This window comes from Zonotrichia albicollis, chromosome 7, assembly GCF_047830755.1.
Source record: "Zonotrichia albicollis isolate bZonAlb1 chromosome 7, bZonAlb1.hap1, whole genome shotgun sequence".
NCBI classification, from domain to species: domain Eukaryota; kingdom Metazoa; phylum Chordata; class Aves; order Passeriformes; family Passerellidae; genus Zonotrichia; species Zonotrichia albicollis.
The window spans coordinates 37,507,696-37,533,022 of record NC_133825.1 but is presented as its reverse complement, the minus strand read 5'-3'; the positions used below and the strand labels follow the sequence as shown (position 1 = coordinate 37,533,022).

At 42.4% G+C, this 25,327-nt stretch overlaps 1 protein-coding gene across 1 annotated transcript in view; it reads left to right on the top strand.

Moving 5' to 3' along the window:
* Window positions 1–24,937, top strand: part of BTRC (beta-transducin repeat containing E3 ubiquitin protein ligase) — a 120,593-nt gene extending 95,656 nt beyond the window's left edge. The window contains 10 exon segments of the mRNA XM_074545118.1: window positions 754–940; window positions 4,613–4,709; window positions 5,591–5,728; window positions 6,209–6,327; window positions 8,646–8,895; window positions 9,576–9,694; window positions 13,867–13,977; window positions 14,586–14,664; window positions 17,926–18,119; window positions 19,139–24,937. Coding sequence (XP_074401219.1) covers window positions 754–940; window positions 4,613–4,709; window positions 5,591–5,728; window positions 6,209–6,327; window positions 8,646–8,895; window positions 9,576–9,694; window positions 13,867–13,977; window positions 14,586–14,664; window positions 17,926–18,087 — 1,262 coding nt within the window. The 3' untranslated portion in view covers window positions 18,088–18,119; window positions 19,139–24,937.
* The last annotated feature ends 390 nt before the right edge of the window (window positions 24,938–25,327 follow it).

Genomic DNA, 25,327 nt, shown 5'->3' with positions numbered 1-25,327 from the left:
TCTATCCAGTTAAGAAATACAGCATAACCTTCACTATGTAGACATTTCATTGAGCTGCTTGGTGCTAACCAGGCAATTGCTTTACATTTCATTCCGGTCATGTTGAAGTAAAGCCAGTCCTGGTATTCACACTGGAAAATATTTGCAAGTGATATTATTTTGGCGTGTATTTTTCCTTCACCCACTAAAATAAATGAAACTAGCAACCTGCTTCACTTTCTCCTTTCACAGCCTCTCCTTCCCTCTTGACGTGCCTGTGCATCTGCATATCCCTCCCTCCCCCCTGTCTAAAGGTACCACTACCCTTCAGGGCACACATTGGGAATATATATTTTTTTCTTCATTACATTTAAAAGCTACTGCTTTAGCAAAAACAGCTTTTGAGCCATTGCAACATGAGAACAGCTGTAGCAGTGAGATGAGAAATGGTCCTAATATAGAGAGATTTTGGGGGCTGCGTTGCTGAGTTGGAAATGCCATCCATAGAATATCCCCCTAGTGCTAAAACCCATCGAAGTAGATTGGAATGACTTCTTGGATTCTTTATTATTTTTAATGACTTGTTGTGCTATATCCAAAGGAAGTTGGATAACACTGTTCACTCCTGATCTTAGCCTCAAATGCTCTTCTGTGCATTTTGTCCAGCTCTGCATGCAGAAGAGGAGATGGAAGGAGAGTGTATCTTTGTACTAGCAGGGGGAGTTGTCTGTCCAGCAAATAATGTTTTTCTGTTGTGTTGTTGTTCTCCCCCAGCTCGGGGATTGGATCACATTGCTGAGAACATTCTGTCATACCTGGATGCCAAATCTTTGTGTGCTGCTGAGCTGGTGTGCAAGGAGTGGTACCGGGTGACGTCGGATGGGATGCTGTGGAAGAAGCTCATTGAGAGAATGGTCAGGACAGACTCCCTGTGGAGGGGTTTGTCAGAGAGGAGAGGATGGTAAGGAAACTGAATCTTCACCTCTTTTGCCCCCATTCAGGACAGCAGGGATTGTGTGTTTCAAACCATATTTGAAGAGGGTTATTCAAATATGAAATTTGGAATAACCTGAAACATCATGTTAGTTCCAAACCTGACAGTTGCTTACACCAAAAATCAGCCATTGGGGAGTTAGGTGCCACATTTGGCTATGTGGCAATGTGGGGGATTTTTTCCTCAACTTCCTCTTCTGATCATGCTCTTAGCCCACCGTGAAAAGTGAGAGATACAGACTGGGATTTTTACACCCAGCTGTCTTTCAGTTCAAATTAAGAAGCTGTGTGTGCCTCAGGGGAACCCTAAACCGGTCAGCAGTTCAGAGCAGAAAAGCTTTTTCAGGAGTGGCAGTGGGGGAGCATGTGCCATGAATTAGTTCTTTCCTGATAGGCCTGTTTGTTTTCCTCAGCAGATTTTCACTATTAGATATCTGTTTAATTTTCAAACTGGAAGCTGAGGGTAGGTACCATGGAGAATAGGGGACTTTAGAAATGCAGATAGATTAGTTAATAATCATCTGGAATAGCCTTACTACAATGTAGGTCTCACTCAAGTTTGAAGCTGCTCTGCTAACATTTCATTAGAACTTTCTCTCTCAGGGGTACACCCTTTAATACATAATTTTCTTTTCCAAGGGTGTCCCTAGGATGTTGGCAGAAGGGAAACTGGGTATGAATATTTCATAAACAAGATAAAAGTGACAGCTCAGGCATTTTGGTTGCTATTAAAAAGAAAAAGATACAGAGTTGCAAACAAAGACTCCTGGTTTATGGTTAATTTTGTTATACTGTTTGTCTCAGGAAGTAAAGGCAAGTAAATCAGGATTATGAGACATTCTTTACAAATAAATACTACTTTGATCTGCTTCCAATAGTGCAGTGTTTTAAAGAGTATAAAATAAACACAAGCATGACAGTGGTAACTTTTGCATTTCTTTTAGTGACTTATTCTCTCCGGGACTTCAATTTTTTTCTCCCTACTGTTGAAGTCACAGTAGCTCCTAAGAGGAGCTTGAGAGGTCATTTAGTCCTTTTTGTCTCCCATAGGAAGAGACAGATTTTTCCTAAGTCATCCCAAATCTTTGTCTTAACTTGTTCTTAAAATCTTCTACTGATGGAGATTCCCCAGGCAATGCCTGGGAAAGGAATTTGATGGTTTCACTTTTTTACTCTTTCTAACTTCAGTGTTTGAGAGGTTTTCCTGCTATCTAGGCTGTCTTCCTAGCTACAGTTTGACTTGTTACATTTATTCTGCACAGATAAACAGGACAGTTTCTCATTCTCTCCTTTCATGGGAAAGTTATCTTTCCCATGTTGGAAGATGAGCATGTTTCCTATGTTTTGCCTGCACTAGCCAACCATAATGATGTGTTGTCTTGTCCTCTTACTATTTTCAGTTTTCTCTGTTTAGACCCTTCCCAATTCCCATACTCCATTCTTGGAGTATGGTGTAATCAGCTGAGTGTCTTCTGCTGAGGCATCGCTGGGGTTTGCTCCCTCCACACTTTAGAAATAACATTAGCACCAAATACTGGTCTTACAGACACGTTACATTTCCAAAAAACAGGTGCAAAATTTTGCTTCTCATCTCAAGGACAGTCACCTTGTTACTGCACCTTTTCTTCAGGTTTGTGCTATGTGCTGCAGGTTACTTTGACTCAAGAACAAGTTGTGCCCAAGTCTTTCATATTGCCCTCTGGTTATCTCTGTGGTGAACAGATAGAGCTGTGTGGTTAGTAGATGCAGACAGAAAATACCCAGTGCAATTGCATCTGTGCCATATAGAACTTCATAGCTTGTAATCAGTGCTAGCTCTATGCATGGCAAAAGGAGATTACTAACTGGACAGTTCAGAATGATGGACAACTGGTGTTACTTGGTTACAGCTCCTCAATTTGCACATGAGCTGCCTGATTTCAGCATTTGCAGCTCATGATTTACAACAGAACTCCTCCCCCCCCCCAGTTTTGCAGCATGGCAGCCTTCACTGGCAGATTGTCAGGGAGCAGTGAGGGTTACACAGATTTAGAGAAATATAAAACAGAAGCCCAAAATCTGGGCATGCTTGTGTCCATCTGATTGAATTGGCTGGTCATCAAAACCTGCAAACAATAGTTCCTTTTATCCCAGAGCCACAGCACAACAGCTACTGGGATGCCATGGAAATTCCAAGCAATCCTTCAGCTGAACAGTAAACAACTGACTATGCATGCAGCACAGCACAGCTTACAGGTAGCAACCAGATTTTGTGTTACATTAGCTAGTAAAGTAAGAAAGAATTAAAAGGTTTTTAGGCACACAGGCTTATACACAGGTTTTTTTAGACCTGCCCCAAGTCTTCTAGGATGTCTCCAAGGTATTCTGTGCATCTCAAAAGAGGGTCTCATCTTCCTTGGCCAGTAATACTAATTTTCATGAATACACTTCCAGACTGGATCACAGTAAATAGGCATCTGTCTAGTTAGTGGCTTGTCTGCATCCGTGTGTGCCATCTTCATGTGTTTATTCTTATATGCATGTCTGCTGGTCATTATATTTGAAGAAAGAGGTAATTCCTCTGTCCAAACATGAAAGCACCTTTCTCTCAAGTAGTACTTAGAATTCTTGATTTAAAGAAGTATCAAAAGTTCTTTTCCTGAGCATTTGTCATTTTGCTTGTCCAGTCCTGTAGTTTGGTATTGCCTTACAACCCAAAGATTTTGGTTCATTGTTGTGATCTCTCTAGTTCAAGTGTATCAGAGGAGCTGCAGTCTCTGAAATTAGTTTTGAGGTGTACTGTATGGAAAGGACAGGAAGGCAATGCACAAGGAAGTATTGAACAATTAATTATGCTGTAATGGAACAAGGGAGGGAGAAGTGGAGAGCTGGCCCAGTGTAAACTCTGTGCCTCTGATGCCAGGATTACACTCGGAGGCATTTGTGCCTCTCTCCATTTTGTGAGGCATGTTGCCAGGCAGAGCAGCAGTTAGTACGCCCATGGTGGGGTTTACTAGCTTCCACACCGTGTTTGGTGGCTTCTTAACTTCAGGATGAGGAATTAAAGTTTTTTACACAGCAGGCAGTGATTGCCGTTTACAGATTTTTTTGGTAACAAAACTCTAGCTTGGGATATGAGTATTCCAAATCAGCGTTGAGATGAGGGAGGCACCACAGATGAGGTGTTGCTTACCAGCACAGAGTAGTAGCAGTAAAATGTCCGTGTACCCACACTGATACTGTTCTGCTAATGCAGATAAAAGCTAGCCTTGAATGTGTAGGGGGTTTGAGGGTTCCTTGGCTTCTTTCCTTTGCTTTGCATGCTTTATTTTAAAGGTGACCTCTGATAATGTGTGTGAGAATTGCAAGCATGAACCACTGTCAACCCTTACTGAGCTGAATGGGCCTATGTCCATAATAGAGAATTTATTTCCCTTCCCCAAGTTACTAGACACAGATTTTTCTTGGGTATTTCAGTGTTAAAATGCAACACTGAAAACGTTGCAGGGCAAACAAACAAGGAACCATCCCATCTTAGTAAATTAAGTTTGACCATGAAACTGTCAGCAGTGGGTTATGCATTTGTAAAATGCCAGGAGGACCTTTCTCCAAAATGCTGAAAGATTATTTGTGTTCAATGGAAATGTTCTTTTTCTTCCAGGGGACAATATCTATTTAAAAATAAACCTCCTGATGGAACTGCGCCACCCAACTCCTTCTACAGAGCACTTTACCCCAAAATTATACAGGACATAGAGGTGAGAAACAGTTGCCAGATATCATGGTGTTTCACTATGGGTTTTTTAGTTTTATTTTTTTCAAATGTTCCTGATTTATTCATGATGCTGAAATTCTGGGTATATTCCATTGCAGTGTAATATTTCATTAAATCTGGCATGTCTGTGTTTGGCTGGAGTTTGTAGATCTGGGATACTTATAAAAGATCCTGCTGCTCCTTTAGACAGATGATGAGTTGGATTGTGCAGTGAGCTGTTTGCAGGTGGAGTCTCCACCATTTGCAGATCAGATATCACAGCAGCACTGTAACATCTTGGTTTTCTCTGTTCCATGGTACTTTGCTCCTCCTGGTGCAGTGAGACCTAATAGGCTGTTACAGGAGCATATCAAGAACTGAGGCAGTGAGAAAGTGCATTTCTGAAGTCTGCAGTCCTAAGACTCAGGGAAACAGGAAGCAGCTGAGCATGTTTGCCTTGCATTCAGTGTGAGCAAATGGCATGTTCTGCTTGTTTCCTAACGGCAGAAGCAATGCTCAGGCACTGTTGTGACAAGTTTGTAAATGCGTTTAGAGCTCAACTGAGACTTTCTCTTCAGTTATTTAGCTGCTGAGTCACAAGGGGCTAAAGGTTGGAGATAGAAAAAGGCTTTTACATTACTTCTTCCTCACCGTTCCCAACAGCACAGACCAGTTTAGCCACGATATGTTTTCCAAGCATTTGTCTGTTTAATTGGTTTTATTACATGTATTCTGGAATGCAGTTATGTCATTGTATGGGCCTGATTGCAGGTGTAAAGTGTAAAGAAAAGTGTCTGCTGCCTTCTCAACCAAAAGAAAAAAAGGGGAGATAGTTCTGTGGTTTTTTTTCTCCTACATCTCATTTGTCTCCTGTCTCTCCTCAAGACGATAGAGTCGAACTGGCGGTGTGGAAGGCACAGTTTACAGAGGATCCACTGCCGAAGTGAGACAAGCAAAGGGGTTTATTGTTTACAGTATGATGATCAGAAGATTGTAAGCGGCCTACGAGACAATACTATTAAGGTGAGAATGCTCCATCATGGCATACTAATGGCTTGGAGTGCCTATGCCATAAATAATAGTGTCCTAATTTCAGTGACACCTACCCAGTCTCTTGTTAGTAACCCAGCCTTCTCCTTCCCCTTCCCCCATCTCCCACCTGCACAGCAGCTACTCTTTTATCTGGCTAGAGAGACCCTGTTTTCAGACAGACAGGCTTCGCCAGCAGAGTTTCTGTCCAGCAGTAATTACAGGCTATGTAATTACTGGGCCCTGTATCCTAGTGAGAAGGGTAAAACCAATATTCGTAGTAAAGCCAGTAATATCAAAGATGTCAATGTATTGCACCAAAGAGCCTGTAGAAGACTCTGCAGATGCCACTAAAGGTCTTCTAAGTGCACTATGGAAGATGTGCTGTAGTAAAAAGCAGTCTAGTCAAACCAGTAAGTGCTGAAAGATGAAAACCTTACTGAACTGTCCAGTTTTGAATGTTTGCTGTCTTAGATCTGGGATAAGAATACATTGGAATGCAAGCGAATTCTCACCGGCCACACGGGTTCTGTCCTGTGCCTCCAGTATGATGAACGGGTGATCATTACTGGATCTTCAGACTCAACAGTCAGGTGTGTGCCTGTGATTTGCACCTTTCTGTTTGCCTCTTAAGATTTCAGCTTTGCAAGCTGCTGAAATGATCTCTTCTTAAATGTGTGCTGTTCAAGCAGTTCCATGAAGTTGTTCAGCATTGTGCTGTCCTTATCAGATGTCCATGCAAATCGCTGTCAGGCAGAAATGAGAATCTAAGCCAAGGCCAGTCAAGGTCAAGATGACTTAGGAAGGCCATCTGGCATTTCACCAAGGTTTTGCATGTTTTGACACTCCCTGAGAATGTTATAAATTCTCTTTGAGAATAACTTTTTAAGAGTTGAGGTTTTCAAAGCAAGTTTGAAGGTTTAATTATCCGTTGTCATTTAATTTTAACAAAATGTGTATGACTAGATATCCTATGACTTTAAATTAAATTTTAGCATGATATTTCTTTTCATTAAATCTTTCTAATCTTGCTTTTCTTCAAGTCTCCAGAAAAAGGATGGACACCTCAAGGTAGCACTTGTGGTGCATGTTGTGCATTTGTGAAGTTCACTAGTCATATTGGAGGATACCAAAGAGTGTGAGGCCTGTAGTGTATATAGAGGCACAAATGAGTTAATGAATTGCAATATAAACTTGGATGTGAAGGGGAAGGTCTGACTTCTCCATGTTTTTATATATCCCCTCCTTGTCAGAGTACAAGCACTGCTCATGTAGTGAAGTTAGACCAAAAAGCTGCATTGGTGACCTTTTCTGGAGCTATTAGCATGCATTCAGATGGCTGCAAGCTCCTCTGCTTGTGTAAACTACTATTGTTAAGCTAATAGTTGTGTTGTTAAGCTAATTAAATTGAATTTGCAACATGTGATGCATGCAGTCTTGCAGTTCTGCTAGGTTTTGGGGTCTTGTCATTCATAGGAATCCAGAATTTCAGCAACACTGACTGCCTGGAGGTGATGTGGAAACTGCACTGGGCTAAACAGCGAAAGGAGAGGCTGATTTCTGTAACAAGCACTGTCATTTTCCATATCAGGCCAGGCAGGCCAAATTGCAGACTGGCTACTTGCCCAGGAATACTTTGTCTCCCACTGTACCTATAAATGTTTGTGCAGACCCCAGAGGCACATAGGATGCATCACTTTTATCCCTGGGTCTCCTCAGGAAGAGAGGCCTCATCCAATAGACAGTACAGATGGGCTCTTAATGCTTCTGAGATCTCAGGGATGCACTTGTCCAAAGAAGTCAGTGGGTCTCCAGCTCCTGTTCAGTTTGGCAACCCTGTCTGCAAACTGTTTGTATGTTAATGGCTCAGGTCTTTAGTTTTTTCTTTTTTGCATTTTCTAATTGGAATGTGGTTTTCCTTCTCATTTAGAGTTTATAAGTTGATGCACTTTAGTTTCCATAAGTTAGAAAATAAGACATTAGAAGTCTTTCTCACATCTTGCCTTTTCCTATTGCTTGCCTTATTGGCAGCAGGAAGTTTTAACTTCTGTGAGATCTGATGTGCCTGATGATACAGCCATTTTCTGCTTTCATATAGTGTATCTGGGATACAGGTGTGATAGTGCCAAAAGAAATCTCTTTATGCAGGGCAAAAGAAATTTGCAACAGAATAGCCCAAAATAAATATTTTTAAGGCTTAAAATTTTCATTTCAAGTACTAAAAGTTCTGTATGAAGCCTTTTTCTAACTTGCATCTTAAATTATCTTTCAGTTGGAACAGTTGGTTCCAATAACATTAAATTGACATAAATGCTATGTCTTAATTTGGGTATTCAGTGCATTCCTGGAATGTAGCTGTGTACCAGATGCACCGCAGGGTAAATGCAAATCATGGTGCAACTTGTGGCAATTACTTGTATTTGTTTGAAAAGAACTGTCTTGTCTTCTGCTTCTGTATAAATTACCACTTGAGCTGATAGTTCTGTGAGAGAGGTCAAAAATGAAGCCTGTCAGGGAACTTACTTCTCCACATTGGCTGGAAATGAAGTGTATAATGCACTGGCACAACCAAGAAACACCAGTCTTAAAGGCCATCAGTCTTCTACCTTTCCTCAGCATTAAATTCCCTTAATTAAAGAATGCTTTTTTGCTGGGTGCAATATTTTTATGGTGTTAACTGCATTGCAGGGTTTTTGGCTGCTGGACTGTCTCAACGTACACATAATCAACAGGTGTATCTAATACATTTTTTAATGAACTATTTAATAGATGTAGATATAACTTGTGGTGTTTGCTTCTCTAATATCACTAGCGAGTCAATTACCAGTCCCTGTCCCTCTCTGGCTCTGCAGAAAATTCGCAGTGCAGGTTGTTAACTCTGTTCTGTCTGGTTTGAAATGTGAACCTGCAGAGTGTGGGACGTGAACGCGGGCGAGATGCTGAACACGCTGATCCACCACTGCGAGGCCGTGCTGCACCTGCGCTTCAACAACGGCATGATGGTGACGTGCTCCAAGGACCGCTCCATCGCCGTGTGGGACATGGCCTCCCCGACGGACATCACCCTCCGGAGGGTGCTCGTGGGGCACCGAGCCGCCGTCAACGTGGTGGACTTTGATGACAAGTACATTGTGTCGGCATCAGGTGACAGAACTATAAAGGTGAGGTGTTTCAGAGGCTTCTTGTTTGCTGCTCTGGGGTATTTAGTAGCAAAGAGCAGTGATCAGACAGGGAAGATGGCCCCTGGCAGGATCTTCCTTTAGAAGCAGTGTTCTTCCTCCTGCTCATTTGCACTTGTCCCTCCTCAGCTGACCTGGCACAGCTCATTTGCAGAACTTATGGAAAATCAGTTCCAGGTACAGATGCAGTTAAAAAAGAACATTTTTTTCTGTGTTCTTTTTCAACTTGACCACTTCCATAACCTGTTCAGTCATTTAAACAGTTGTTAGAGGGCAGCATGGGGACAAAAGTGAAGGTGAGTTGATAGGAGATACTTAAGGAGGCACTTAACTTAAGTGTTACTGCTATGATTCCAGTCTGCAGCATTAAACCTCAGGAGAATCTATATCGTTTGTAAACAAAATCATAGCCCAAGAATGCTAAACCTGGAAGCTAATTTTATACTGTGTGGCAAAAATCTTCTGTGTACAGTGACCCAACCTGCTATCGGTTGCAGACTATAATCACAGGTCATCAAAGGAGTGATTTTCCCAGTCTTAATGGTAGTATCTTCATTAAGAACATTCTGGATGCATCTATTTATCATACAGACACCATCTTTTGTTAGTCTCTTCATAATAATTTTGTCTCTGTGTGGTTCCCTCCCCCCTTCCTGTCACAGGTATGGAACACTAGTACCTGCGAATTTGTGCGCACCTTAAATGGCCACAAACGAGGCATTGCATGTCTGCAGTACAGAGACAGGCTAGTAGTGAGCGGCTCTTCAGATAATACCATCAGGTGAGAGACACACTCCCCCATCACAGGGTTTTGTGCAAGCACGCTGTCTCTGGTGCCCTGGGACGTGCTGAGGTTAGGCAGCTGAAGTGCTCTGTACCCTTGTCAACTTTGAAATATGCTTTCTTTAGTATAGAACATTGGGAACTACTGGAAAGAGATATTAGAAGCCTGTTTTACTGTGTTGTCTTTCATCCTCTACATCTCAAGAGTCCCATACTAATCAACAAGTTGCATTTGCTCTGACAGTTCTGGTGTATGAAGGAGCTGGCAAATACCACTTTCTACGATGTCCTCTTGTGATATTTTAATTGGACTGTGTGTCTAGTTAAAGGGGTCAGATTTGCAGTAAGAGGCATTTAATCCTCTGCAGAAATCCTCCTGGGCTCTCGCCAAACTCTTCTTGTGGTACTTGGCACCTGGTTAACTTTGGAACAGCTGGTTTAGAGCATGAAGTTCAGTTTGCTGCCTTTTGCACTTCTCCAGCTGCCCTGGTTGCAGTCTGAGATTTAACTCTTTCTGGTATCACAAACCAGAATTTCTCCCTCCATCCTGCAGCTGCTGGCAGAGGAACGTCCCACTAATTTCAGGATGTATGGAACAAGCTTGAATATTAGTTACATGATATAAAAAAATGGCTCTGTCATGGAAATGGGAGCAACCTCTCTTTCCCTTTGTCATTTTTTAAGTAATTGTCTGCCTTTTGGTGAAACTTGAAAGCTGGACAGTGTAAGCAGGAACTCTTCACTTCACATGTCAGTAATAATTTTTCCTCTGTGAGAATGACCTGTGCTATTGTTTGCCTGTGGACTTAGTTTGCCATATGCTGCCTCTCCCTGCTCCGCATTCCGTAGAAAAACAGTGGTCCTTTGGTTGACATCACCAGGTCACTGTTCCAAATTTTAGTACAAGGCTGTCTCAGAGCATGACCAGGAAAGCTAAAACTTCCATCTCTTAATCATGGGAAAAGGTATTACAGGCATTGTGTAAGAGCAGCACCCTGCTGAGAACTGCAATAATAACCCTCTGCAGTTGTACCATAAAACTTGGCCACAGAACTAGAGCAAGAAATAGTTAAATACTACAGCAGCTAGGGAAGGATCTAAAATATGCAGTGCTAATAAAAATAAGTGTCAAGATAGTGATAATGCTAAACAGGAATACAGTTACTTTTATGCTTGCATTGGACAAAATCCCTACTTAATAGATAAATTGTGCTAGAATTTCAGGAATGTCAACAGTGAATCGTAATGGAAGTCAAGTTTAGCAGCAGTGTGAGCAAGGGAAAAGACTTACCCAATGCTAAAATATAGTTTTCTCCCAGCCATTAGCAGAGGGCACAAGTCAGTAGAAGGATGATTAAGAAAAAGGTTTCTAAGTCATCTTTGTGGATGACTTGGTGCTTTCTAGATTTGATTTTAATCCACTATCAGATGTTATGTGCTGGACTTCAGTACAGGCTGATACAGAACTTAAAAGCCCATTATTCCTCAGTTGCAGGGAAAGTTTTTTCCAGAAGATGAATCTTTCTAGTTTTGCAACTGCAAACGTTGAGGACATGTGAAGTAGCTGAGACATAGAAAAAATATTTAGGTTTTGATTTAGGCCAGAAATTTCACCTGCTACAATAGACATTACTATCATTGTGCTAATTTCCATCAAGCAGAAACTAGTCCATCGAGTTTAATCCAATCACTTCAGTATTCTGGCTTCTAGGTCCAAAGTTCCTAATTGCTACAGACAAAATCTGACCCCCCAAAACCAACCAAACAAACAAACAAAAAGTGTAGGCAAAAAAGGAACCAGAGAATTTAGGGCAAGAAAAAAAAATTAGACAATTTCATCTTGGGTTGCGTTTTTATTGAGTGGTTGGTCTTCATGTGTCTGTTTCTAGGGTGTGCACACATAAGGATCTGATACCAATCTGTTTAGACAACAGCATTCTTTCTAAGAGGTGGGGATTCACCTGCCTTCTCTACATCTCCCTGCTCTGCTTTCAAGTGAATTAAAGGCTGAGATAATTGCAGACCTCCCTCTATTTCCAGAAGTTCTCCCGAAGTTATAGGAAAGAGCAGTGGTAGTGTTTTTGACTGCATACACAATTGAAGTGATTTTTTTTTTTTAGTTAGTTCTCAAGCCTTAAGTTTAGTTCTTTTACTCTTTGTTCCTTTGAATGTTTAAAAAAGTAGAAGTTAGAGAAACTTATCAAATCTGAGAAAGACCCTTGGCACCAACTCTGCTAAGAGACCCTACTCTTAATAGCAGTCATCCCCCTTGTACATGAGAACCCATTTGCCATGTGACAAGGGACATGATCACCTCTTGTAATCCCATCCAGGTAAAACCTCAGACTGGGACCTGAAAATACAGGCCTGAGTTAGTGTGATGCAGCCTCCCAGAGCTGCTGGCAATTTCATCATCAATGGCAAGGAATGGAAGCACATGGCACAAAAGTTCCTGGCACAAGATTGCTCTTCCAACCTTTCTGCACCAGTTAATGTCTGGCATTGTCCATCCTGTTTACAGTCCTTGAGAGGGTAATGCTCTCTGGCAGCCAGAGTGCCTTTGGCTGACCTTTGTCATGGAGTTGCTTGCCCTGACCTTGACTGGTGTGCTGTACTCAAGTGAAAACTGTTGGGCCCTTCACAGATTCCTGAAAGATCAACTTCACAGATTGAAGAATCACTCTGAGCTCCTTGTTGGCTTCAGACACATGCATAGAGCTATCCTTTCTCAGTTCCACAGTGACAGAAGTGTTCTGTTCATTCCTCTTTTGTCCAAAATGAGAGCAGCTTGTTGTGGCAAGACAGCTGCAGCCATTATCCACCAGCCTTGGGCATCAACCAGATCTGGATTATTCCCTGGGGAACCTCAGGAATAAAGTACATGGGGGATGGTTTATCTCTTTCTTTGTCTCTCAAGCAAAAGTGACCTGACCTCTCAGCAGCTGTACTGCTTCAAGATGTGCCACCCAGAGAAATTCCATAAACCCCCATATTTCTCACTGCAGTGAAGTTCATGCCAGTCAGAGCACTTACTGAATGAGCATTTGAGAACACTTGTGACTGCTTTCTTTCTGCTGTGTGTCAGGGAGTCAGAGCAGATATTGCTCTTACAGGATTGCTGTATGAGCAGACCATGTCTCAGCCAGAGATGGAACACCTCTAGACTATACATGTCAAAGAATTTCAGTTCTTGTAGGCAAATAATCTTTTTATATCCATGGTAATTGGGAGTCATGTCAAAGAGCTGGCAAAAGAAATACAAAGCAAAGGAAAACAAATAGACTTACTTCATAACTGTTTGAAGCCTTTAACTAGTTTTCAAGGTAGTGTGCAAGTGTAAAAACTATGTATTTTAATTTATTCTCCATGCTGAAAATCCATCACAAAAACTAAAACTCTGGGATAGTTGCAGTTGAGAGAATAATGTGTTGCTGGGCCTCTTACTGTATATTGATTTGGGTGCCAGAACTTTTTAAAAATACTGTATTATTAGAAACAGTTCACATAGAGCCACAGGAGTTATTTGAGAGCAAGAAAAAAAAGCATTTAAAATAATAAGCACAGAGCATCCATTTTAGCTTGTGCATAAGGTGCCTGGATTACACATTAAACATACCTTGAGGAGGAGAAATGACAAAGGAGAAGGTCTTGTTAATTCCTGTACCTCTCACCACTGTATTGATAACCTAATTTGTCTGATGGAAGTCTCCAAATCAGAAATGGGCATGTAGGGGAACAGAAAGGGGCACATGCCCATGAAGGTGATCCTATCAATTGAAACAAGCTGCCAAGAGGATTACTAAGTCTCCTCCTCTTAATATCTTAAAAACAAGGCACAGCACTTTTACAAACTATGAACCTGAGTAAAATTAAGTGAGGCTCACTGTGAAGATAACTGGGAGATATCCTGTATTACTGGAGCTGTAGATACTAGACACAACTGGTTTGTGACTCATCTCCTGTGTGTTACTGTAACATCCTAGGGTCATGTGCAAAATCATGTATCTATTTAACTGTGGGGAAAGGACTGATAAATGTGCTTTGTTTCTTCTTTGTTGTTCCATCATAATCTTTATTTCCAAGTTTCCATTAACTACAGGCAAAGACCAAATGTTTCACTGCAATGCTGATATTAAAAAATTCTTAATGCTTCTTTGTACTCTCTTCCAGGCTGTGGGATATAGAGTGTGGGGCATGTTTACGAGTACTGGAAGGCCACGAAGAGTTGGTGAGATGCATACGCTTTGATAACAAGAGGATAGTCAGTGGGGCATATGATGGGTGAGGATATCAGTGCAGTCAATGCTTTGCATCTTCCTGTGTGTCTCAGTGTCTCCCATCCCACTTTGTGCATCTTCTATATAAATATCAGACTCTCTGTCTGTCATACTAAGAGGACCTTTTCATGGCCAGTAAGTGAGAACCATGCTATAGCGCACAGCTTTCATTCTTCTTTTAAAACAAGTCCATGTGATTTGATGTGTGTGGTCCAGTTCTTGTGCTTGGTAAGAATATCTGAGTGACTCAACCTGAAACTCCTTCCATGGAGCTCAACCACTTTTAAGAACAATCTTTCCCATCTGTGGTTGTCTGCAGGACAATTTGCCATTACAGACAAGTTGTCTGCACTCCCATGTGTTTCTGTTAGTTATTACCACCTGCTTTTTATGTATTTTACTTTATTGACAGCATATTTTTACCTCCCATTTAGTTCTATAAGCTTTACAAAGGGGAAATGCAAGAAGCAGGTCTCAAGAGCAGAAGGATTGCTGTAATTTTCCTTAAACTGGTGTATTAGCTAAGTTGTACTAACAGTTATTTTTTTTCTGTGAGGACTTGCTCTTTTCTCTTTAACAGAGCCATGGTGTTTGTCTATTTTTCACCACTAGGAAAATTAAAGTATGGGATCTTGTGGCTGCTTTGGATCCCCGTGCTCCAGCAGGGACCCTCTGCTTGCGAACCCTTGTGGTAAGAACTTTAGACAGAGGTGTTGAGGAAAGTGGGCTTGTTCAGAGCTATCTTGAGCTGTGAAAACTCAAGTCAGTTTAGCCCTAATCTGCAGGATCTTGAAATAATTTCTAGGGGTCTGGCTTTTTTGGGTGTCCAACTTCTTCTAATTTTGCAAGCTGTTAATTGCAAGCATTAAAAGTTAGAATCTCTGACATTTTCACTCCACTCTGGACTTTTCAACAGTTTTATTCTGTGATTTGAAGTTAATAACTGAATCCATTTTTTAAGTCATCCTTGGAATCCATATACTAGTGGGTTTACATTAATCTGTGTGTACCTGATGATGTAGTAGTAAGTTCTATGAATTGTTGGCATGAAATTTCTTTGAAACAGTACATTCCCAATTTGAGGAACAAACACACTTGGGATTGCTTTTAACTGCCTTTTGGGTGCTTAAAGAAAAAGCAGGACAGAAACAGACAGTGAAATTGCCTTATGCCCAAACAGCAACTACTCTTTTCATGCCGTCCACTAGTTTCTAGTGCAGGTCAATGATGATGTGGTTAAAATGTCATTATATGAGTGTTAACAACATTCACAGTTATGTTTAAAAATGGCTTTGCTTGGTCTTAGAATAATGTGGGAAAGTTGTGAGAAAAAAGCCAGGACAGCCAAGGCCTTGGGGTGGTTCTATAAGTGTTCCTCCACCACATTCCACGCAAAAAAACAGCACTATTGCTGGGGATAAAGCAAGATTTCCACCAGTACCAAAATCTCATTGAAAAATAAGTACTGTATGTTTTTATTTCTTAGGTTGAAAGTGTTTGGGCAGTGTTTCAATAGGTATATGTTAGATCTTTTCCTGCTGTGGCTCATGACTGTAGTCTGTGCTCTAAAACAGGGTCATACCAAAGCTATCTGATTCTCTAAAAGTGTGGTTGCTCTGCTGGCTGACCTTCTGCACACCCATCAACCACCTGAATTGCTGCTGTTGTAGATTTCACTGAAGTACTTTATGTCACATTTGGTGCAGGCTGTGAGGTTACTGGGACTCAGCTGACAGGCAGTAAGATCATTGTCATGCTACCCTTTTCCAATCATGTATTTGGACCATCAGCTACAGGATCAGAGTCCCTGAGAGCTTTGGATGCCTGCAGGTGCTACGTTGAAAAGCCTTCTTGTTAGCCAAACAGAAGTGCAAATAGTTTCATGGCTGGAATCCAGAAAAGCCCTTTGTCATTGGTCACCCAGTTCCGAGCTATGGAACAACTCTGTGCCCATGAACTCATATCCTGAGAGTCTATGACTTAAGACTTGGTATTAGTAGTGTTTCTCTGCTTCAGCCTGAGACAAATGTGTGCCTAGTAACCTGTAGACTTAATTTAACTGGTGGGATTTCCTCTGCATTTTCCAGCAGTGGACAGCCAAAGTGCCCCAGCTAATTATATTATAAATCAGAAGTGGTGGGATGGAAACACTGTAGGAATCTCAACACATGGGTACTCATAAATCCCTGTTTGATAGCAATGGAGGGGGCCAAAAGCAGGGTGGGGAGCAGAGGAAACTGTTGCAGTGCTTTTAGGACTTTTATGACAACAGGGTGTCCTTATACCCGCTTACCCATGCTTTGCTGTTTTTTTCCTCTTCCCTCGTCCTCCAAAATTAAACCTGGCTGCACAATGAACATCATGAGTCTCCTGCTGCTTGTGTTCAATTTTCAAACAGTAGGAGGAAAGTGCACAGATAACAAATGTTCGCTGCATGCCAGGTCCCTTCCAGTTTTGTCTTCCGTTAGCTGGAACAGTGCGACATGAATTTGACAGGAGCTTTCCATGAACACAATAAGCTCATGGTTCAGCTTTCCTTATGACATAAACAGTCCAGGTAGGGCAGCCTTACTTAGACCACAGTGACTAGGATCAAAAAGAGGGTTTTGAAAAGGACTTTTGAAAGTACCTCTTTCTCTTTCTCTCTCTCTCCCCACACCGCCATCATCTCAGTGAATAATCCATCAGTGGATCTGACTGGTGTAATGATACTTTTTGGAAGAACTTCTTTACTGCTATAACACAAAACCTGGAAAAACACTTCCCTTAAGTGGGAAGACAGAAGCTCATAAGGTGTTTATAAAACAAACTCAAGTCAGAAGATCAAAAAGGTTCCATTGATTAGAAATTCTAAAAGATTTATCTTAGAATCTGGCTTACATTTGCATTTATTCTTAGATAATTTTGATTTAAAGATTCAGAAATTCACTTTAAAGCATCTGTTCTTTGTAAACTGAGCTGTATTTTTGTAGTTTTGTGCTATAAGACAAAGATTTCCCCTTTAGTAACTAGCAATTCTCTTTTGCCTAAATGTTTGAGAAACCTGTAGATTCAGTAGTAAAGTATGTTAAGACGTGTTTTTCCTGACCTTCAGAATCCCCTTACAATGTGTGAGCACTAAAGAGAAATGTGTGTTCATGGAAGAGACTGGGCTCACTGTCACTGCACAGTTTCTGTTCCCTGGTGACCAAGGAGGAAGCCACTGCTCTCAGAGTGTCACGAGCACCAAGAGAAAATAGGCAACACACAAGTGAAAGCAGAGTGGATTTGCTCTGTGAAATCCAGGATCTTGCCATTGCCTCCTGTTAATTATGGTCTGAACTCTTGCCAAATTGTCATGCCATTTCCACTCAGCCTCGGAGCAGAATGCAAACTGCCTATAAAGAATGCCCTTTCTAGATCATATTTTTAGAACTGCTTAGGAGGAATTACTGCAGTGTCACTGGACTTTACAACAGGCTCCTTTAGTGTCCTCCAGTGTTAAGCTGTTCCCTCTTCAGCAATGGCAATGATTCCAAGTCTTGAATGCAAAGTTCTCATCTCTTATCCTGTAACCTACTGTACTTGGGAATGCTGTAATTTCAGGAAGGAGTTTTGGCATGGAATAAGGAAGACAGTGCACATGTCAGCCTCACCAGATGGAATTATGTGGGGTGGGAGTTTGGTTTGTTCTGCACCATGTGTGTCTAATACTGGGATTTAAGGAGTAGTGGGACAACTGTAATGTAAACTGCCTGCAAGTCAAGTACTCAGATATTTTCCTTGTCCTCAGACTTTTCCTTGAGAGAGGGTTTAATTTATGCTCTGGGATGATGATGCGCAGTGTTTCCTCTGGAGTTTACTGACAAATTAATATGACACTAAAATCAAGCCCAACTTCATCTTCCCTACCCCGTCCCAGGTGCCAACTAGTTTGCAAAGTAACATGCTGTGTCTCCCACTGGCATTTCAGGAGCATTCTGGAAGAGTCTTTCGACTTCAGTTTGATGAGTTCCAGATCGTCAGCAGCTCACATGATGACACCATCCTCATCTGGGATTTTCTGAATGACCCAGCTGCCCAGGCAGAATCCACTCGTTCCCCGTCCAGAACATACACCTACATCTCCAGATAAATAACACTACACTGTACCTCACACTCGCACAGGTAAACGAAAAAAACCAAACAAACCTTTAAAAATAAGGTGAGGCTCAAAGGTGTCACTAGATGTAGTGTGAGCCTGCTGTTTGAATAACTGGCTGGGTTTAGCAGTGTTTGTCATCTTGGTTACACAGTAATTACAGTGTCCTGTAAAAGGACAGGAATTGTTCTGGTACCATAGAAAGGGGATTTTATTTTAGGATTTGTGACATGTGGTTCCTATGACTCCCCCTGAAGAACTCCTCCTCCTCTGTCCATCATCATCAATAATTAAATCAGTTATACTGCTGTCCAGAAGGAAGAAGGGTTTCTGCAGAGCGAGTAGAGCAGCTGCTGCCTAACAAGAGGATGCAGATGGCCTGACCCTGGGCAGTTGTCACCAGGCAGGAGTGTTTTGGCAAGAACCTCCCTCTGAAGTGATGACCATTCTCCTCACTCTGCAGCAAGCTGATTCAAGATTAGAGTTTGGCTAGGGGAGGAGATGCTGAGGCACAAGCACAAGCCCAGGCAAATTAAATTGAGATGCATCAATGTGCAAAATAATTTATGGATTGGGCCTATCCCTTGTTCTCTCTCTCATGCCATGGATGTTAAATTATTCATATCAGAGCCTGCTTGGTTTGCTCATCACCTTTTGTCTTCGCCAGCACAGTGTGGGGAGTACAAAATGTTTCATATGTTTGGGTCAGCTGTAGAGTGAATTTGATGCATATGAGTGAAGTGGCATAACATGATTGCCTGTGTGGGTGGGTACATGCACAATTACTGTTAATAGCAGTAAACATAAGAGAGAAGAATGGCAGAAGAGCTGACAGGCTTCTGCAAGGGGTGTCCACAGTGACATTTTCCCATGAAAGTGCTCTGTCATGGGGCACCTCCTGTATTCTGTTTGGTAACTGTACAGTGATGCTCTGGACCTGTCAGATCTTGATTTTCTCAAACACTCCAGTCAATCAGATGCTATTTTAAATCATTAAAAGGCTTAATATGAATGGGGTTTGGTTTGTTCTGTTTTTTGTTTCCAGGACTCATTTAAGCTGCAGTATTTAAATGCCAGGACAAAAGAACTATCCACATAACCAATACTTGCTGAAGAGAGAGGCTCTCAGACTTGTTTCTGGAACAAAGTTGGCATGCGGTTGATCTCAGACAGGGTCTACTCAGCGCGGCTGACTGCTGAAGTGCTGCTATATCAGAAGATGACTTTTATCTTTCATGAACAGTTAGCATTTTTAAACCTTCCCATCCCTTTCTTCCCCCATTCCCCTCTTCATGGTCACTCTTCCCTTTACCCTATTTGATTCCCCTCCAAGCCCAGTCACCAATGTCCTATGAATATATTTAAGATGTCGCCAGAACGTGTTGCTTTGCTGTTAAGCAGAAGACTTACAGCCACAGTGCATCCTGCTGAGAGTCACTTCAGGGTGGGTGGGTGGGTGGGGATGCTGCTACTCTCAGGCTGAAATCAATATCCATTGCTAGGCCTTTGAAAAAGCATTCAGCTCTGAAGAGCAGCAGAAACACTTATAACAGCCAGACCATCATCCCCCCAACCCCAGCTTTCCTGCGGCTTTTGGCTGTTCTAACTGCAGACTTATTTTTTGTGGAGAGAGGACCCTTGAAATTTGACTATTATGAGCCAAATCCATCTCTTTCCTCTCCTGCCTGCTATGCTAACCCTTTGGAAGCTGGATGTGTATTGTAGTCTCCCCTTAACATCAGCTTTGCTGGGGAATGCTAGTCAATGAAAAGTTAAACTCTCTCCTGCCAAAGTCCCAAGCATGATGGACTGGGGCTGAGATCCTGTCCACCCCCACCCCAGGTGAACTGTTGGCCCAGGACAGTATTTCACTAGCAAAGGGATTGTCTGTACCATCTTCCTACTGCTGTTCTCCCTGAAGACAGTATGTTGCTGATGGCTTATGAATCATTCTGTAAATTGGAGAAAGTTTGAGGCTGGGCTGAGAAGGAAGGCTGGACATTGCTCCTATCCTTCCATTCCTTCTCCCTCAGAGATGCAGTAGATGGGTACTGGAAAAGGGAGCTGTTAAAAATTTCATGGAGCTCTCAAGTGCCACCCTAGAGTGACACACTACACAAACATTCTGGCCATGACTATAAGACTTTGCCTCACTTGAATTAGCAAATGCACACCCTGGAGATGGTGGTTGAGTAAAATGAGTTAGCCATGAGGACAATCATTGCATTTAGCAATGACTCCAGGCCAGTTCTTTTTGGGCAGCATTTTTGGGACTGGCTTTGCTAGAAGGGGTTGAGGAGTTTTTGGTGTGCTTCTGCAACCTATGTACTGCCTTGCAGTTTAGGGACACAGGCTGATTAGTCCTTTTGCTGATAGCTGAGATGGGTCTTTGCTTTCTGGCTGAGACTTCTGCTAATTGTCATTGTTTAGAAGACAAAAATAGCCCTGAAGAGTAGGTACATGAGAAACAATTCTGCATGTCTGAACTAGACAGAGGTCTGGGGGTAAACAGCTCTCTTCACAGAGCTGGAACAAATTGCAGCTGGCCTGCATTTAGATTAGAAATGACTCTGTAAATCAGTCCCTGGCCATTCCAGGTTTAGGCACAGATCTTCTGCTGTAGGTATGGAAAAATCTCCACTGCTTTAGTGGGGAGTTGCTCTTTTCCCACAGCAGGAAATCAAGGTCCTTTGTCTATGGGCTGGAGGGCTGCCTGCTAACTGGCTTTGTTAACACCCTCTGAACTTGGCAGATGGGATTTTTTTTTTATAAGTATTTCTCATCAACTTCACTTGGCTGGGGAAGCTGTTGCATTATTTCTAATTGCTTGGGATGCGATATTTCCACCAATGAAATCTAGCAAGGAGCTGGTCCAAGAGTCCCCAGAGAGCAGTCCAGAGGCTTGAGTAATTTAGGTGATAGCTAGGACAGACAAGAAAGCAATGGTGTTAGGGAGGAGGGCAAAGCTGGTTCTTGGGTAGTACCTAGTGCATTTCCTGAAGCACATGGGCAGCAGTGTCAAGCATCTCAGAGCATGTGATGACACACTCCTCTTTTCTGTTTGAACTATTCCTGTAAAAGAGTCAAACAGCTTAACAACTCTGCTCAGGTAACAGTGACAGAGTGACTTACCTCTGCAGAGTCATAAATAAGTTCTGAGTCACAATGTTTATCCACAACTAATTTTAAGTCCAGGAAGGCTGTTTTGGCTTTCAGGCAGCTCTACATATCATGAATACTGCAGTCCCAAAGCCAAAGTGGCAAGGGAGCAGAGAGAATCAAAGTTCACATCCCAGACTTCGTTAAATTCACTTTCTGAGTCTTAATACTATTTTAGGAGTCTCTCTAAGTTCATGTATTAAAAGGTCTGCAGCATGGCTGCATATCAGCAGGGGTTTAAACAACCTTGGGTGAAGATTTAATAATTATTTTCCTCAGTTTGGTCATCATCTGTCTTTTCCATTTCTGTTACTGTAGAAAACAATGATCTGTTACTCCAGCTGCTGAAGGCTGCAGAACTTCCTAATATTTTAATTACTTCTTTGTGGCCAATACCTTCAAGGATGTGTTGTATTTTTGCTGGTTGAGAGAATTTGGGAGAACTGGCAGACTGGCTGGCCAAACACAAGAGATACCACCACTGCAAATTGTCCTTGGTTGTCACAGCCCTGCTGCTCTATGCTGCTATTCTGTTGGGTCTTCAAGTGGTACCATACTTGGTACTGTGCTGTATAGAGCTCTTTAAGGTACATTTAGCAAGCAACTGCTGGAATCCATTTTTGGCACATGGTAAGAAAGGTGTGTCACCCTCAGGAAGGGACTGTGTGTAGGTACTTCAGACAGGACTGCAGAAGGGTGAGGATTCCCACCCCACTCCCCGAGTTGTACAAATTTTCTGATGGCTAAGAAGGAAACTGAAGTTAACTGATCTAACTTGAACTTGAAACTGCCGCAGCCTGACATTTGGTGGTGTTTATTGTGCACCCAGGGAGGAGTAATCTGGTAAGTAGATCTCCCAATGTCAGAAGAAAGTGGCTTTTTCAAACTCCCTTCCCTTCCCTTAGGATATGTGTGCATGTGTGTGTGAGTGTTCAAGAGTGCATGTGAGAGAGAGGTTTCAGCATGAACAGGATGGATAATTCTTCAACCAGATTGGAGTAATTGCAGAGTTTATAATGAAAAGAACTAGAACATGCCTGCTGAAAGGAGATAAAAAGGGCTGGAAGTGTCTGTGGGCTTTAAGTGTTGCACATTGCTTTGAAATTAAATACCTCTGCTGCTTAGAGATCGTCACTTCTCCCACAAGTAGGAAGCTCATGCTAGCCTTCCACCTTGGATTATGGCATGGAAAGTGCTGGAGATGTGGGACAATCTGTTGTGGCCACACCATCTCCTGCGTGTGACTCCTTTGCAATAGGGCACAGTTTTGCTGCAAATATTTCTCGTCCTCAGAGGAACACAGCTTGCTTTCAAATATGCAAATAGAAAATGGCATGAAGGAGATTGCAGTGAGATAACTTCTACAGATGTCTCCTCTGGAGCAGCTCCCTCTGCTCCCTGTTAACATTCAAGGACAGACACATCCACTGTTGGAATGGAAGGATTCAGGTGACAAGTTGAGAAGTCTGTGATCATCAGAAACACTGAAATGCTTTACACTTGTTCCTAAACTGGAAGCTGACTTGGACCACCATGCTCTACCTACCCACCTCCTGCTCCAAAGGATCCTTTTTTCTTTTTCTTTTTCTTTTTTTTTTTGAACATTGAAAAAGCTGGAGAGTATCATGCATATTTCTCCACTCCCAGGTATGTGTATCTGCCCCTTCCACATGTCCCTTCCTCAGTCTGAGCAGAGCTCCAGGCTTGGTTCTGAATTTTTTGGCATCCCACCTCCATTGGGAAGCACTTCTCTAGATTGGGCTCTTGCCTAACTTTGTTAGCTTTATTTAACATGATTTTATATCTGCCTTTTGTGGCTTATTATTCCTTAATGCACTGGGAAAGGGCAATATTTGCATTTAATAAATCACAAATACTAGCAGCTCTCCTTTGCTAGAGAAGGGAACAAGAAGGAATGTCCAGCCTTCCTACTGCAGGCTTGCTCTTAACTGTGGGAGGAAAAGGAGGAGATGACCCAAGTGATTGAAAACCTGGCATGTGTGGGGATGGAAATGGATCTCTACAGAAGTGGGGATGGTGCTGAAAATAGATCTTTTAGCTTGTGTAGTTGGCTGTGAAAAATTGAGGTTTTCCATGATCAGAAGTCATCAGGAGGTGATGAAGTAAGGCCTCCAACTGTTGAACTTGCCAACTGATGCCCCTTTTAGGATGCAGTGGAGACATAAGGAGAAAGGAATGGTCTAAACTAAGATTGCCAAGAGAAGAATGAGCTTTGCCAGGGTCTCCAAGTGGCATGCATGATGCATTTGACATGCTGAGCTTTGCCCTACTGTTCCCCCCAAAGTGATAAGCAGCAACTTCCCAGGAGGGGGGAAACAGCAAGTGACCTAGCTGTCCTCAAAGGAGGTCTCCATATGAAATTTGTCTATCCTGCTGGAAACTGGGTTGATTGGCAAGAGGGGGTTACAGTCTTTCTGCCCCACTTTTAATTCAGAGATGGGAGCAGCAGGTCCCTTGGCAGTGTTCCTTCTCCAAAATCCCAGTAATGTGTTGAGAGGATTGGCTACCTGCTGAGACTGAGCATTTGGCTTCCCCTCATTCCCCCCTTGCCCCATGTTTTTAAGATGAGGTGTAGCCAAACTACTGGGCAAAATTCCCAAAGCAAATCCCATGGGGGAGCCTTGGCACACTGCCAGAATAGATCATCCTTTGACTGGTCAGAAAACTTTTCCCATGTGTTTGTGCTTGTTCCCAAAGATTGCTGGGCCTCCACATATCTTGTCCAGCAGATAACCCATGGGAGTTGGCAACACTGGTTGATCCTTGGGGATATTAAGTTAATACTCTCAAAGTCAGAGGGATTCTGATGTACATGGATGTGCAGCAAGCCCTTTGGATACTATAGACAGCTCCTAAATAAGTCCCCTTTTTTAAGAGCCCTGAGAGATACCTTGATTTCTGCTCAAGCAGGAGCCAAGTGCAGCTGTGGCCAGAAAATCAGCATGAAATACAAGTCTTCATCACAGAGCAGCTGTGCTCGTTCCTGCACAATGAACAGGTTTTTGCCTTCACAGGCAAAGTGTTTTAACCTCCTGGCACTGGGGCACTGTGCAGGCTCCACAGATGTGGAGTTCTGCTCTTACCTCCGAGCAGAACTCCACATACAGGAGGCAGGTCAGTAGGCTGTTGGGAGTGGCTTTTACAAGGAGCTACCTATGAAAATGTTTTGGGCAATTCAGTGTGAAAATCTGGAGCTGCTTTTGAGTGTAAAACTTTGCTTTGGCTACTGTGTCTTTATCATGCAGGCACTGCAGGACTTAGCCTAGCCCCAGTTTTAGCATGGCAGAACAATAGTGTGGACCTCAGCAAAGTGTATTGTCCTGATTCTTCCCATCATTTTCCATCACTGCATTTTGGAGAGCTGCATGCCTGCCAGGCCAGCCTGTGCTGCATCACTCCAGCCTGCTCAGGCTGGGGGGGCTGTGGAAGTGGGAGAGGTGAGAAAGAACATGGTTTCTCCAGAGTTTTCTGTTTGTTACTCTGCTATATTTGTTATCTGGATTCTTAAGTAATGAGTGCTTTGAATTTTGTGATTATGTTACGGTGATGTGTAGTTAATGTACTAATGTTCACTTGAGCTAGGATCATGGTAACAGTGTGGTTTGTTTTTTTTTTTTTTTTAACTGTTCAGAAAATAACTTAAATACAAAGATTAAGCTGTGAATCTCTCCTGTTTTCCTTTTGGGGGGAAAGATGCTGTCAAAATACCAATCCTGTATCTTCCTCAAACCCATGTGTGTGGGTCACACTTCTGCTACACATGTACTGTACACAACATCTGCAGTGTGAACACCTGGCAGTGCTGGGGATGGAAGGTGGACAGCTTTGCCCCAAGCCTGAGGTGGTTGCAGCTTCACTGAACACAGAGTCTGCACAGCCAGTCCCACCTCAGAGCTGCTGCTCATTGACAAATGCAGCATGAAAGACTGCCCTGGCAGTCAGAAAAAAAAACACTTATCCCTAAAACTACAGCATACTTTTTAATTAACACTCTCTCCATTCATAGTTAATGGCCTCTGGCTTGGGCAGATGAGTCTGCCCTGTGAGCCAGAGA